Source organism: Pleurodeles waltl, chromosome 1_2, assembly GCF_031143425.1.
Source record: "Pleurodeles waltl isolate 20211129_DDA chromosome 1_2, aPleWal1.hap1.20221129, whole genome shotgun sequence".
Classification (NCBI taxonomy): Eukaryota; Metazoa; Chordata; class Amphibia; order Caudata; family Salamandridae; genus Pleurodeles; species Pleurodeles waltl.
Window position 1 is genome coordinate 470,010,302 of NC_090437.1, and position 16,358 is coordinate 470,026,659.

A 16,358-nucleotide genomic window follows, 5' to 3' on the forward strand; every position below is an offset into this window, starting at 1 on the left:
CCTGGGCACCTTTAGCACCACAACCAAGGGTCCGGGAGAGGAGGTAGACCTCCTGGGGGTACAAGACTCACTCAGGCTGGGTCCAGGTGTGCAGATTTAGAATGGTGGGAGCCTGTTATGTCCCTGTGGCTCAAAACAGGAGACTAGCTGAACTAGCCCTTGGAGTCACTTCTCCAGTCCTGGGTGTAGGTGGTGATGCAGGACTCTGCAGCAGGGCTGGACTTTGAAGGTTCCAAGCGGGCTCCAGGCAGTAAAGCAGTCCTTCCAGGTACAGCAGCAGTCTGGCAGAGTGCACAGCAGGTCAAAGCAGCAGGCAGTCCTCTGAGAGTTCTTCCACAGGTCCAGTAATGAATTGAGGAGCAGGTCTGAGAGTGCTCTTTTTATACCTGGTGCCCTGCTCCTAGAAGTTGGGAAAAGCTTCTAGAAGGGTTCTCTGAAGTTCCAGGAATTTCCTGCCTTCCTGACCTGGCTCCAAGCTGGCTGCACTGACAATACAGGGTTGTTAAGCCTACCATGTGGTGGCAGTGGCCAGCCTATTCAGTTTCAAGTGGGCTGTGATTAGTTTCAAGTCAGTTAATGGCCCATTCATGCTCAGCTGATCTGCCAATTGTGTGACTGGGTGTAACTGACAGTTGGGACTTTGGGAATTCACCCCAGTCAGTCATGTGACCTAAGGCAGGTTACAGGCACAGAGGGCTAAGGGCTGGAAAATGTTAACTTTTTAAAAGTGGCATTTTCAAACTTGTAATGATAAACCCTCTTTAATGGTAAAGTCCAATGTATCATCATAAGTTCATAGGCACCAAACATTGCATATCTATCACCTCTGGCTTTGGAATTCCAACGTATTAATTATAATAAGGAATCTTCAATGTTACTGTATGGGAGGGGTAGGCCTCTCAGTAGAGAGAAGACTAATTTGGGAGTTTTCCCTTACTAGGATATGTAAAACTAAAAGGTACATGTCTTACCTTTTAATTACAAAGAACCCTACCTTATGGGATACTTAGGGTCTACCTTAGGGGGTGACTTGTATGTAGTAAAAGGGGAGTTTAAGGCTTGGCAAGGGGGTTTTAAATGCCAAGTTGACATGACAGTGGGACACTGCCTTCAGGCTGTAATGAAAGGCCTAAGACATGTTTTAAGGTGCCACGTAAGTGGGTGCCACAGTAAGTGCCTCATGCACTCTAGTGGCATTTAAATTACAGGCCCTCGGTATATGGTATACCAATCTACAAGGCCAGTCAAGTATATGCCAATCAAACCATGCCAGTCAAACCATGTTTAGGGGAGTGAGTACATGCACTTTGTGCACTTTACCACTGCTAACCAATGCTAGAGTCCAAAGGCCAACAGAGCAAAAATCCAGACAAAATGGAGGCAAGCAGGCAAAAGGTTTGGGGGAAAACCACCGTAGGTTTAACAATGATCAACTGTTTGATGGTTTACGTGGAGCGATGATAGGAAGCGGACCTTGTTCGAGTGGATTGCTCCCTGGCCAAACATGATCCCCCAGACGGCCTGTGGGCTTATTCAATCAAAGCAAAAGCTGCAATTACTTCTTTACCTTAGAGTAGTCTGGTACTAGATATCTGCCAGTTAGTCATCCGAGTATCTGTTCAAACTTTCACCAGATACTACTAAATTGATTAACAATTCCACAGACAGGGTGATTTTGCCTACTTGGTCATACAGGACTTCCTGGTGTAAAATCCACTACCTAGATTCACCACAACGGATGAGCATTGCTTGGTATCAGTTGACAGGGTGAGAAATCTGTGGTTCGAAATGTCCATGACAAGAATAATTTATTTTGGTAACACTTTTTCTGATGTATTTTCTATGTGCCCACTGATTCCTCTTTGCCAGCCTGCATCCCTCATTCTGTGAGGTGGAATTTTGGGTATCAGTAAGGTCCCACGTTAGCAGCCACACTGGCAGTGAAAGATCAATCCTGGCAGCTACTTTCCTAGTCCTTGGGTGTGGAATTTCTAATGATTTAATTGACGTCATTGTACAATGGTGATAATCCTGCCTCCAGACGTGACAACACAGAACTGCAAAAAGGTTGAGTCACTACTGAGCTCAATTGCAGCCCCTGTCAGTTAGCAGGAGTTTCTGGATCCATTTTGGTGCTAAGCTAGATTCACAAAGCAATGAATCTGTGGCTAGATAGAATATACACCTTGAACAGTGTCACTAAAGGTAAGTTACTAATTTGTTACACCAGTGAGGTTTCTACTTTGTTGGAGAATCTCTCACGTGTGTAGTCACATGTTGCTTTATCTAAGTGATCACTTTTCAGGTCTGGCAGGGCCGATCCAGTTTTGCAATGGATTTTGTCACCAATTCTTTAAAATCGATACAGAGTGAGCTTTGGCACCACTCAGGCTTGGCTGTCTACTGTATTATTCTGCCTCTTGTGGTATGCTTCAAATGCCTTGCATTAGATACTGTGATTCATCACTAGTCACATGCCTTCTCTTTTAAATGAATTGTAAGCAGAAAGAAATGTTTTTTCCACTGTGGTATGCTTTTCTAATGTTTTAGTCAAGACTCAAAATGCAAGCCAGACCTATTGGCTTTGTCAACGCTTATTCACTTTGGTTGCGATGGCGGTCCATTTGTCTAATGATGCAATAAAATCGAAATCTTTACAGTCTGTCTGCAGTGAGAAGTGGAGGGGACATTCTTTGCATTTCATTGCGACACGGCGTTTGTGGTTAATGTTTAACTGTAAAAAAAAGTTAAATGAGGTGCAAGTACTACATGTCAGCTCTACATGATATTTGTATGTTTTTATTAATCTTAACATTTAGAAAATAGCAAGGGTTCTTGAAAGTATTAGGGCACGTAGAGTGCTTATTAAACAGTTTAGGCCACACGTGAAAACTAGGACACCCCCGCCCTCCCCCTCACCACCACCACCACGGTGCCATCAGAAATTCAAAAGCCTACAGGGCAAAACATCTTCACACGAACAAAGTCGTGAGTCCCTTGAAGGATCTTCAACATATATAGGCTGCTGTGTGGGAATGTCACTGTTCCCTGCTGCTAACGTTCGCTTGGCATTTGAACTGAATTCCTACCATTCCACCATGGTCAAGAACAGGTCACCTGTTGAAATCCATCTACTTTTATTTTAGCCACTAAACTTTCTCTTACATAGGGAATTCCTGGATTCCACCTCCCTGGCTCCAAAACAAAAACAAAGTCTGAAAAGGAAACGAGCCTTTGAGATCTCCCATGTAGAAAATTGTGTTGAATGCGCCCATGTGTTGACCCGTGACATGTAAAGCTTGACCTCTCCCTCAGACACTGTTGTCAGAGCTGCAGCCATTACCATGCAGGCCCTCTCAGGCGTCACCGTTCCAGAGTGTCACCAAACACACCTGTTTCAGGGTGGCCGGCACGAGGCGTGTTTCGGAGACCTCAGTCCACCCTCAAACGGTGGTTGTATGTTGTTCATGGCAGTGGGCTAGCATACAAAAAAGAATAGGGACGTGCATACGTGACCCATGGATATTAATTTTTCAATTTTGTTTTTCTTTTTCCACTGTGCTTGGTTCTTCGGCGTGGCTGGTCTCTGCTCTTTTCCTATAGAATGGAGGTAAGCACACTTCGCTTTCTTTCTCTCGGTTGTCGTGATGCATGCTGGGTATGAGGAAAACGTTCTTTGTTAATACTCGTGACCACCGGTCTCGCCACTTTGGAGCACTATTAAAATGCAAGCAGCCATGCCATAATGGGGCATTCGTTTTTATTAACACTACTTTGATATATTATCGGACCTCTACAAAGCATCTAATCGTCTGTTGTTTCCTACAAATTCCAGATAACTTGCTATCCTGACTTTATAAATGATCCATGCGCATTTGTACTACATACAAGCATTGTTTTATTGGTATTTTCTCTGTCTGCCTTTCAACATTTTGTTATAATCCTCTATAAATAAAGACAGATATGCCACTCTCTTGTATTGGACATTGGCTAAATAAGACCGACCATCATGCACACTCGACTGAATAGGACTTGATTAGGACTTGATTATGTGGGTAGTAGTTCAGAAGTCCCAAGACTTTTATCTTTCTGTACATTTATATACTTTTCAGAAGACCCAAGGCTTTTATCTGTCTATACAAGCATATACTTTTAAAAAACGTTTAACTTCTCTGAATATTGATACATTATTTGAGGTGGAGCTGTTGCACTTGCTAGTGAAGGTCTTGGGTATGAGAGAAATTACAAACACCTACTGTTTCAACTACAAACACAGCTGTAGCTGGATTTGCTGAAAGATGGGTGGCGATCTGATGCGCTGCCCTAGACTGCACCGAGTCACTGCTCATAATTCACACCCATCACATTAAAATTGGGCCTGCGAGGTAGTCCTGCAATATTACTGCTCCACATAAATATGCTATGTCTCTCAGAGGTTTATAAAATGCACCAGGTGCCATTCAAATGTATGCCATGACAGATAGTTTGTCGTCATTATTTACTCTCTACAATATAAAAACCTAACTTCACCGATTTTACTACCTCCCCCCCCCCCCAATATCATGATGGAAGAATGTAAAGGAACAAAATATCGAAAGATCAGTAAGGAAGAATACATTTACTATTTTTAGATACATAAATGTGGAGTTAGAAATAGAAAATCTAGACTTACTTACCCAGCAATGTTTTTTGTTTTTCCTCTATACTGTGTCCTACCGATATTCTTGGGGCAATATTGAGGGTGAACACGATTCCGCCTGGATCAGGGAGAGCTGCTTATGCCTTAACGGCTCCAAAGCAAAAGCTATGGCCTGGGAGGCACATCAGTGAAGATGGTACCATTTTGTTGACCTGTAAACCTGGATAACAGCCAGGTTTTCAAAAAGTTAAGAACCTGTCCATATTTTTTTTAAATTGGACCTCATATTCTCCATCCAAACCAGCCTAGCGGTCAATGGGGCCTACTTCTGCTTTTCCCTGTTATGATAGTCGTCCCTGGGCCTACAGCCATTCCCTGAGTGAGGTCAACAGAATGTTCGATTTGGCAAATGATACAGTATTTGATGGAGGAGCAGCTGGGTTTTTTCAAATCCAGTAATTCTTTAGCTCTTGTTTAATTTCCATCAATATATTTTTTTTCTTAAGCTAAAAGATGAAACTTGAACAAACAACTGACTGATTTACCTGGTATTCGGCATTTTCAAATGAGTGGAGCCAGTGCGTTTTATTAATAACCCTTTCTGATAGGGCCTGTTTTGGGGGCATTGCAAAAAGTGCGTTCACTTGTTACATGCCGAATAACGAAGGGGCAAACAATCATTTGCCCCACGTAGGAATACCAGTTTGACACAATTAGAGAAATGTATGTTTGGCGAGTTTGCAAGTCACATGGCTCCTAAATCTCTTACCACCTACCAACATTCCAAGCTGACACAGTAGGCAAGCACTTTATTTAATATGCATAATATCATATACTCAACTTTTGGTTTACTGTTGCATAACTATTGCTTGCTTAGGAGTTTTTGGCTATAGTGCTCCCTTCTGAGGGTGGACAGAGCAGGATGAGACAGTTGGTGATTTTTGGTGCTTGTACCAGACATCCACCTGCTTCGAAAGGGCAGTGCTGGGGTGCAGCTGAGAGTGTGTATCCCCATCATCTTACATTTTCCAATTGCATCCTTTGGATTTTAATGAAATTCCTTTGAGTTTGTGGTATTGATTGTAAAGATGATGTATTGGCTCACCATAGAGATTCTAGCTAACAATACATGTTTTTCAACAGGCTATACAAAGGAGAGGCCGGATACTGCAGCACTTACAGAGGAGAGGTGTGCAGCTCAGTCTTAATGAGCGACACACTTGTCTTCTTCAACTCTTCCAGTGCTGACCCCGAGGAAACCCAGGAGCTGCTAGCCCAGTCTGCTTGGACAGAGCTGAAATCAGTGAGTTCCTTCTGTCGCCCAGCAGCAGAGTCTCTACTCTGTAACTACATCTTTCAAGAGTGCAACCCCGCAGGAGATGGACCAACGGCAAAACCTTTGTGCAGGTAACTTCTTACATTCCAGGTGTTATTTCATCAGAAAATAGACCTTATAATCGTTTTGGGGCATCATTTACAGTGTGGCAGTGTAAGAGCCCTGCTGTAAATTGGTGAGCATCTGCGGCATTTCTAGATGTGCAGCATCACCTGGTTCTGCTGGTTATGCTTATGATTTATGGCCCATCTGCCACAGAGCATCGTTCAATGTACTTCAAAAGGTTAGCCATGTTCAGGATGGTCATTCCAAGTTACATTTTTGCAGGCAAGTAGGGACAATGTAACACAAATGGGTGTCCAATGGCACTGAAGTGGACACCTTGACCCATCTGCCTTGGCAGGCTCCTCCATGGGAACAGTGACCCCCCATAGTCACAAACACTTCTGAGTTGACAATTTCAGTTTTCTACGCTGCATAAATATCTTTTTTTTTCTGTTCAAAAATGATTTATTGAATAAAACAGTTAGAGTAGAATGCAATGCAACTATGATGATCATTAACATTGACAGTACAGTGGGAGATTGCTATGTTATACTCCTTTGCATCTTCTTCTAATATGTAATTTCATATTAAGGAAGAATTGTACTTTAACAGTACGTATGGTAAAAATACAGCATTTTTATAAATTGTAAAAGAAATATAGATGGGAAGAAAGAAGAGAGGAAGATATGGAGTGGCAGAGGGAGAAGGAACATAGCTTTATAATAGAGAAATGTGAAGTTAAATACAACAAATCCAAATAAATCGTTCAACAATAATAGAATAAAAAGGAAGTTTGAGCATCACTTTGCAGCTATAGAAGTAACATGTCATCTAGATAGAAAAAAGCAAAATGGCACCCAAAACAGATCACTTTTGATTATTTGTTGAATAGGATGCACATTTTGTTGAGTGCAATGTATATTTGCTGTATTTAGTTGCTGATTAGAACCTAAGATATTCCTCCATCTTATGAAGGGAATCTTGGTAGTATCTTCCCAGCTAGACGTGATGATTTGTAATGCGATGGCAATTAGTAAGTGAACAAATTTGCCTATCAGGAGATTGTTGTGCCAAATATGAAATGAACCTCGCAGAAAAATTGATATGTTATCACAAGAAAAAGCGATTGAATATGTGTGTGTGTATGTATATGTATATATATATATATATATATATATATATATATATATATATATATATATATATATATATAATATCTTCTCTCAAATTTGTAACCAAAATAGACAAACTTTAGGATATTCAAGAAACCTATGCATTAGGTCACTGTTCTCAACATTACAAGACCAGCATTTATTATCAGTGGAAAGGTTTTACTTAAAAAATGATATAGGGATGAGAAACAATCTATTATAAAAGAAATACAAAGCTCTAGTGGTACTCGCAGAACGAGATGTGAAGTGAATTTTAGACCACAAGTTCAATCAAGCAAGCTTTATTTGGCCAGTTAGTAAACCATCAAAGCATACACATAAAACCATGAAAATTAATCAATTCAACATACATAAATGAATTCAGATAAACAGGTTTTCAAAAGAGATTTTCATACTGCTTCACCAAACCAATTCGTACATCCCGCAATCACTTTACAGCTGTGGTCAAAAACAAATTTATTCTACACCAGGCAGCCACCAAATATCTACTAACAGCAAGGACAATTACATTGGAGGTGTCACATTTCAAAATCCTGAGGGCAATTTTATAGTGCCTGACTCCAAGGTTTACACATAGTGGATGTATCCACTTGTGCCGAGAAAGAACATATGCTGGACAAAATAACAAAATATGTTCATCAGTCTCAGAGGCTAAATTACGAGCAGGACACAAATTAGACACTGAGCCATTTCCCCAGCGGTTCATAAGGGGCTTCAGTGGTAAGCAGCCATACAGAAAACGTACATAAAGGGTGTTAGCAAAGGGTAAAGAGATAAAATCCAAAAAAGGATCGAAATAAGGAGTCAATTTAAACTCAAGGAACGGACTGGAAAGGTGCCCATTGGAAACACTAGAACCATAACTATCACAGACTTGTGCCCAATAGCAAGATTTCAAATTATTAACCTGTGATTTACTGATATTATTATTGAAGTAGATCTGGAGCCCAAGCTTCTGTAGCCAAAAGGAGACAAATTTCAGCCATGGGACTGTCGATGCATTTTGTCTGGTCAATAGGTCCCTGCGAGAGTCTCTGGGCTACGCATGAGCTTTGTGAAAACAGAGACGAACCCAATATACCAATGGGTTCAGGGCTACCAAATCGGGAATCCGGTTTAAGTCTAGGTCAAAGTAAATTGGGATCAGAGGGGTACTTACTGGACATGCAAGCAAAGATCTAGCGAAAGTATTTTCTGCTACAGTAAGTCTTTGAACATTACAATACATCCACACTTCCGCTCTAAAGGTAGCTGCACTCTGCACTTTGCTTGATAGACCTCAAGAGCAGGGGAAACCAACCTCAAACTAGTGCCCCTGCAAAAGCGCAGAATAGCGTTGACCTATGCTGGATAAGAAAGGAGCTTTTGAGGAGTTGGTTTTCCCAACGAAATCTGTTGGGAACTGTGATACCTAGGTAGTCTTTAGAATGGACTCTTTCGAAAGGTACATTATCCACTGTAATTGTACAATTCTTAACTGTCCCAGAACTGAAAATCATAAACTTTGTTTCAAAAACATTTAAATCCAAATCTCTTGAGTTGCAAAACATCAAAAACCTATGTAGAAGGGTTTGGAGACCCATAGGAGTCTTGGAAATCAAGAGAGAATCATCTTCAAAAAGCAGTGTGGTAATCTTTTTGTTGTTTAAGGTTGGCACATCGTTCTGGCATGCAAGCAATAGTTAGACTGTCTCATTTATATAGAGGGTAAACAAGGTAGGTGCCAGAAAGCTTCCTTGCCTAACGCCTCGTTGGATGGAAATGCCATCACTTAGTTCCTCTTGACTGCCCCCACCAAACCTGAGCGTAAGTGCCCTTGTGCAGCCATGCTGTTAAGCAGACCGACTTTCTTAGAATAGCCCTATTACACAAGGCTTCTCACAGTTTTCTTTGGGAACCAAATCAAATACATCCCTTAAATCAACAAAAGCCACATACTATTTCTGTTTGACAAGCAATACATGCTTCCAAGAAAGAAGGGCCTGGAGAAATACTTCATCAGATGTACTAATCTTTGGTCTAAAACCAGCTTGAAGGGAGGACACTGCACAATTGATTTCAACTCATAACATTCTGTCGAGAACCTCAATCAATCACAGATTTGCAAAGCGTGGCTAATCACCCATAGGGTCTCAAGCCGCTGAATGTAGGTGTGCTGCTCAGTCGAAGAGCCTGGTCTTGAGCTCCTTCCTGAACTGCTTCAGTAATGCTATCTGCCTGAGCTTGAGGGGAAGTATGTTCCATGTCCGGGTTGCTAGGTAAGAGAAGGATCTTCCTCCTGTTGTACTTTTCCGGATCTTGGGGATGGCTGCAAGGGCGAGCTGTGAGGAACGGAGACTTCTGTTGGGTACGTAGAAGGTGAGGTGGTGGTTGAGTTATGCTGGTCCTATGTTGTGTAGTGCCTTGAGGGTGTGGATCAGGAGTTTGTATGTGATGCACTTCCTACACTGGGAGCCAGTGTAGGACTCTGAGGTGGGAGGAGATACGGCTGTGATGTGGGATGTCTAGGATGAGTCCGGCTGCTGCTTTCTGGATTCTTTGTAGTCTAGATTGAAGTTTCTTGGTGGTGCTGGCATAAAGTGCATTGCTGTAGTCTAGTTTGCTGGTGATGACTGTGTGAGTGACTGTCTTCCTTGTGTCAGAGAGAATCAATTTGAATATCTTTCGTAGGAGACGGAGGGTGTGGAAGCTTAATGAGGAGAAGGCGTTAACTTGGCGCGTCTTCGATAGAGACGAGTCCAGGATGATGCCCAGGTTACGTGCATGGTCAATGGGGGTGGGGACGTTACCCAGAGCAGTGGGCCACCAGGAGTTGGTCCAGGCAGAAGGGGTGGAACCCATAACGAGGATCTCTGTCTTGTCTGAGCTGAGTTTGAGGCAGCTGGCCTCCATCCAGGCGGCGACTGCTCTTATCCCATTGTGAAAATTCTTCTTGGCATGCGTAGAATCCTCAGATAGGGGGAGGATAAGCTGGGTGCCGTCAGTGTAGGAGACTGTTTAGCTTGTGTTGTTTGGTGATCTTAGCGAGCAGGGCTATGTAGACGTTGAAAAGCATCAGGTTGAGTGAGGATCCTTGGGTCACTCCGCAGCAAGTGTTTTTAGGTTCTGATGTGAACGATGGTAGTCTGACCCTCAGCGTATTTCCGATGAGGAAGGACCTGATGCAGTTTAAGGCTTTGTCTCGAATGCCAGCGTTGGGCTGTCTGTTGCAGAGAGTGGCGTAGGAGATGGTGTCAAATGCAGCAGAGAGGCCAAGGAGGATGAGTGCCGCTGTGACTCCACTGTCCAGTATGAAGCGTATGTCGTCATGGCTGCTAAGAGTGCAGTTTTGGTGCTGTTGTTGCTTCTGAATCCAGACTGGGAAGGGTGTAGGATACGGTATGTCTCAAGGAACTCAGTGAGTTGCTGGTGACGGCTTTCTCTGTTACCTTGGCAGGGAAAGGGAGCAGAGAGTTGGGTCTGAGGTTCTTCAGCTCTCTATGGTCGGCGGTGGGTTTCTTGGGTAGCAGGCTGATTTCGGCATGTTTTCAGTCTGAGGGGGAATGTGGCGGTCTTGAAGGATAGGTTAATGCAGTGTTCTGCAAAGTCGTTCCTGGAGAGCTGGGGCCATGCCAGATTTTTAGCATATCCACATTTAGAAAAATGTAGATTTCTGAAACATCTTTTTTCTAAATGTGGATATGCTAAAAATCTGGCATGGACCCGGCTCTCCAGGACTGACTTTGCAGAACCCTGGGTTAATGGTTTGGCAGAGCTCCGGTGCTATAGTGGAGCTGGCCAGGTTGAGGATGTGATGAGGGCATGGGTCCAAGTGGATGGAGTTCATCAGTCTTTGGGTGTCCTCTATAGTGATGGAGGTCCAGGAGTTAAGTATCTGGTGGGGTGCAAGGTCCGTTTTGGTCAGCGGTGCTGGCAGGCTTTGACTCCTGAAGCCTTCATAGATGTCATGGATCTTACGGTGAAAGAAGGTGGTGAGTTTGTTGCAGAGGTCTTGGGGGGAGGGCTGGATGAGGTGTCTGCCTTGGGGTTCGTGAACTCTTTGATGATTGTGAAGAGCTCTTTGCTGGTGTGAGAGCTGGCATTGAGGCGTGCTTGAAAGGTGGCTTTTTTGGCGGCTCTGATGTTCTGCTGGTGCCTGGTGACTGCATCTTCAGTGGAGTCTCTGTTTCTGTTCCAATTGTCTGCAGGCATGCTTGGATTCCTGTTGGTCTGGCGTAAACCACTTTGGTGTTTTGCTCCCTTGAGTCCCTGGTGATTTCCTCAGGGGGCCTTATTTGTCAGCGCAATTTGATAGCCAGCAGTGTAGGTTGCTTGCAGCTTCATTAGCTTCAGCTGTGTCCAGTGGGAGGGAGTGGTTGAGAGCTTTGGTGAGCTGTGCTTCCATGACTTTGCCCCAGTATCTGCTGGAGGGACGGGGGTGTGGTGTCGTGCATTGGTTTTTTTTGTAGGTAAAGTAGGCGTTCTTATGACTGGTTCAGTGGTGTTTGGAGGTGTGGGAGGTGGTGATTTCCCCCTGCTGAGAAAACAGGGTCGAGAATGTGACCGGCTCCGTGGGTGCGAACATTGACGAGTTGTTTGAGGCCGAAAGTTGTGAGGTAGTCCAGGAGGTTTGAGGTGTTGCGGTATCAAGGTTGAAATTGAGGTCACCAAGTAGGATGTAGTCGGAGGAGGTGAGTGCTTGGTGGGTGATGAGGTTGGCGATGTCTTTGCAGAACTGGGGTCGGGGTCCAGTTGGCCTGGTGATGAGGGTGCATTGTAGGGAGGTGTTTGGGTTGGTCTGGATCTGGAAGTGTAGGTGCTCGTGCGTTGACCGAGACTGCGACTCAATGGTGGTAGTCAGGCGGAGGTTGTTTTTGTAGATTATGGCAATGCCTCCTCCAGGCCGATTGGCTCTGTCCTCGTGGAGGATTTTGTAGTTGTCCAGGATGGCTGTGGCGAAGTCTGGGGCAGCGGTGAGGGTGATCCAAGTCTCCCTGAGGAAGGCAATGTCTGTGGCCGTTGAGTCGAGGAGGTCCGAGACTTCTACCACATTCTTGACGAGGGAGTGTCTGTTTAGGAGTATGCACTTGAGGTGGCAGTCTGAACTTGGTGTGGGATCATGGGGTAGTAATTGCAGGGTACTGCATGGGTGTTCCTGGGGTCGGCTTGGTGGCAAGCTGATGATCTTCCCTGGTTGAGGGGGCATAGAGTGCTGGCATCGAACTGGCGGAGGGGGTGATAACCAGGGTCCGTGGTGCTGGGCACGGTCGAGGCACAGACAGGCGTAGACCGGCTTGCCTTTGGCACACCCTCGGTGCACTGCAGCCGCTATTGGGAAGGGGAAAGGGGGGGGGGGGTCCGTCAGCTGGGAGGCGGGAGGGTGGAAAAAAGCACTTCGCAAGAGGGGAAGTAGGCAGAGCCACAGGGACAGCAGCGGCATAGGGAAAAAACACAGAAAAACAGAAAGAAAAGAGCCAGAAGTGAAAAAATAGAGTAAACGCAGAAGTAAAAAAGGTAGGAGCAAAGAGAAGATGCGTACGTTCAGATGGCCACTAGGCCACCAGGGATGAGGCACAGGAGGGTGCCTGCGGGTGGAGGTGGGCCTCAAACTGAGAGTCTGACGGGCTCTCAGGTCATCCCACGCAAAGGCAGCAGCAGCCGGAGGAGCTGCACTGGGAGGACAGCCGATGCTGACTAGGAGGTCAGAGGAGTCGCCTACCTAGCAAAAACATTTTGTAGATTGTAGATAAGGCTGATTGGCCTGTAGTTTGAGGGGTTACTCGGGTCGCCCTTTTTGTGTACAGCAGGCCTAAAAAAAAATCTACTCACCCACTCGCTATGGCGAGTCAATTTTTATCAGGCCAAGCTATTTTTAGGACCTACTATCCCCTTCTGGCGTTCTGCTCAGTCAGAAAGTGAAAAACATGCCTTTAAATCTTCTTCTTGTCACATATGGTCTGTGTTCAGACACAGAGGTCAAAAGTCAGTTTGTCTTTTTTCATTCTGACTACAAAGTTCCAGGATTTTGTAGGGTGACCTGTCTGATTTGCTGTAAAAAAGTGTGAAATGAAAGGCTGTGTGGGTTTTTTCCTAACACACAGCATTTAAATAACTAAGTCAAATGTACAAAGATTTCAAAATACATGTCAGTAGCTATGAAAGACCATTTTTTGTTTTTCACTGTGATGAAAAAATATTTTAATAGGATGAAAACAAATCAGAACACTTTACTTGGTTATGTGCAAATGATAAATATGTTTTCTGAAAGAGTTTTCACAGACTATTAATACACTACATAGTTTTAGCAGTAAAGCTGCAAGTTAGTGGGAAGGTTTGTGAACATTTCATGGAAATGTACCATCTATAAATGTGTGCTACTACATCATGCTTTAGTAATATATTTATCAAAAGTGAGTGTTTAAACAAACTGGGAAATACTTCTGCCTTGATGGCAAGGCTTTTAAGAAACTAAGACAAGTCACAGATCATGTGTATCCTACGCGTGGGCTAGATTCTTACAATACATGGAGCAATGTTTAGTCTATTTAATTAAACAAAGAGGTTTTTTGTGCAGCAGAAATGCTTAACTCGCATATTTGAAGGTGCTCTCATATGTGAGAATGAAGGAAAAGGCAACTCTGTTACATAATAGGATCACAGCATTTGAGACCCGTTTATGGGTCCCTTACATTACATTTAGGTCAAGTAGATTATTCAAGTTACTAGACCTGATGGTCCAGTAACAGTTTTATGATTTTTCGGGGACTGCACAGGTATAATTTCAGCCCTTCTCCAGGTGTCAGGAATTGTACCACCAGCAGCTACAGCATTAGAGATCAGATTAATGTAACTGACCCAAATCAGGGACACAGATTTATACAGATCTCTGAGAATTTTGTCAGGGCTAGATGCTTTGGTTGGTTTTAGCAATGCTATAGATTTGTTGGTTTCTTCTAGGGAAACGTGCACTAAGTCCCTAGTATCTCCTGCTTCTACCATCTCATCTTTTCCTATAGGATCTGTTGAGTTCATAAGGGTAGGGAATGAGTCAGCACTGTGGTTGACGCCACGTGAAGCATATACGTTGGTAAAATGGGTAACCCAACTCTCTGGTTGTATATGATGTGATAAGATCTTGCATTATCACAGTTGCTATAGAAGAGAATCTTCCCGAAAGACCCATTGTCATCCTGATTTATTGCCTTAAGCAGGTCCTGCCATATATTATTCTCCCAAATCCTCTTGGCCTGGGCAAGAGCGCTTCTATACTTCACTATAACCTCTCTTATCTCAACTTACTAATAGTTCCTGACAGCTGTTTTCAAAAGCAATTTGGCCGTGGAGCAACTTGCAATATCCCATTTCTTCTTATTTGCTACAGCTGGCTGTCTAGAATGTACCCTTCTGTAGAAAATACCTTGTAATTGAGAGAAAAATGACCTGTGAATAGTAAGAATCGGAATATCTAAAGTAGCGGTAATAGTTTCAATCTTACACCAGTTTGCAGTGTGATATCAAGGTTACAGGTACGCAATTAAAAATCAATAAGGTTATTATCTAACAAATTATCGTTGAGTAGGAGGGAAATAAAGTCATGGCCAGACCCTTCTCGGCTATATCTTCTTTCATATTTGTTGTCAAATCTAATCAATGAAAGGCAATTCCACTTTGTTGTCAGCCAGTGTATAACCTTATTGATCAAAGAATCATGCTTTCATGAGACCCCAGAAGTAATTTAGGCACTTTAATTATATAAAGAGTTCTTCCAGAGTTTCCAACAGCTTGTGAGTGCAGATTGGGGTCTGATTATCCTTCGACATATCTGCAAGGTTGAAATTCAAGTTTATATAATGGAGCATTGCGAGACCCAAAAGTTGAATTACACGAATGATCCAGTTTACGATCCCCCACTGAAGAAATAGTGCATTGGAGCTTTAGATTAAATGACCCTTGAGGGACAGCACCTCAAGGCTGAGATTGAGGTGCTCTAGGTTCGGTTCATTGGTGCCCACTTACTGAAATGCTTCTGGTAGCCAAGCTGTAAGAATAAGTGGTTTTACTAAAAATAGTATTCCCTGAAGGTAGTGCACAAAAGGACTGCTAAGATTATCTAATCCAATAGGAACTATACCCATACTGCAAGTTCTTGGATGAGTCTCTAGTTTACCTGCACAAGAACACTTGCACCTGCTTGATTTGCCCTGACTCTCAGTAATTTTCCCAAGAAGTGAAATTAATAGTGTTTTAATATCATCCAGCTTTTGATGCAATGATGACAGATCAACATTTGATGGGGCATCCGCAAGTTTATTTCAAGCTCTTTAGTGCTTAAAAGCTCATACGGGGCAGGTAATTCATCAGGAGTTATAGAAGTCGTCTCCGATATCTCTAATGGCCCAAATCTGTTGGAGCAAGGAATACTCTGCATTATGTTACTCACAGGGCAAAGAGGGTATCTAGAAGTCTCTGTATCATTTACAATGCCTTCTTCATTAATATATTGAAAAACTGTTTGTTCTGGAGAGCCCTGAGACCCTAAAAAGTTTAACATCATTGGTGGTTGATGGTTTATCCAACACTGGATTTCTAATGAAAGACATGTCTTTTCTCACAGGCAATTCCTTTTTCCTGACAACTGCAGGTTCTTTATTTGATTTAAGCCCATTAGTAGTGCTAGATATTGAAGCATTCTCATTAAGAATTGCCTCAACCTCTTCAATTAAACTATCATTATCCTTTAGAGTGCTGTTAGAACTTTAAGCAGATTAGTCAATTTTACCTTTAACAGGATTCCTCAAATATATATCGTTTTTTAACACCGCTTGAAGGCATAGAAACTTCTGTGGCCTTCCGCTTGCCCATTATAGTAAAATTCCACAAATACAAGTTTAAAAATGAGAGTGGATCAGATGCCAAGAAACAGCCATACAGAGTAAGTAGATAGAAGCGTCTCGATCAGGTTACTGCTAGTGGTACCATAGCTCACTTCGAAGAGTGGTGGCCAACCCCAGCCTCTTCCAGGCGATGACAGGCAAAGATGAGCCTGTCTTGGCCCAGGCACATCCTAAGCGCATCCCTTACATTGGGATGCTTGGCAGGGATTTAAACTCCAGAGGCTCCTCCCACCTCTGGTACACTGGGGACATAGTCCCACACAGTGTTAGCAGCAAAGTACCAGCAAGGTTGG

At 43.3% G+C, this 16,358-nt stretch overlaps 1 protein-coding gene across 1 annotated transcript in view; it reads left to right on the forward strand.

Annotated features, from left to right (window-relative positions):
* The window catches only part of MUSK (muscle associated receptor tyrosine kinase), a 595,710-nt gene that overhangs the window by 444,139 nt on the left and 135,213 nt on the right, over positions 1–16,358 (forward strand). Inside the window, exons 8-9 of the mRNA XM_069240929.1 lie at positions 3,604–3,610; positions 5,783–6,046. Coding sequence (XP_069097030.1) covers positions 3,604–3,610; positions 5,783–6,046 — 271 coding nt within the window. The remainder of the gene's footprint in view (positions 1–3,603; positions 3,611–5,782; positions 6,047–16,358) is intronic.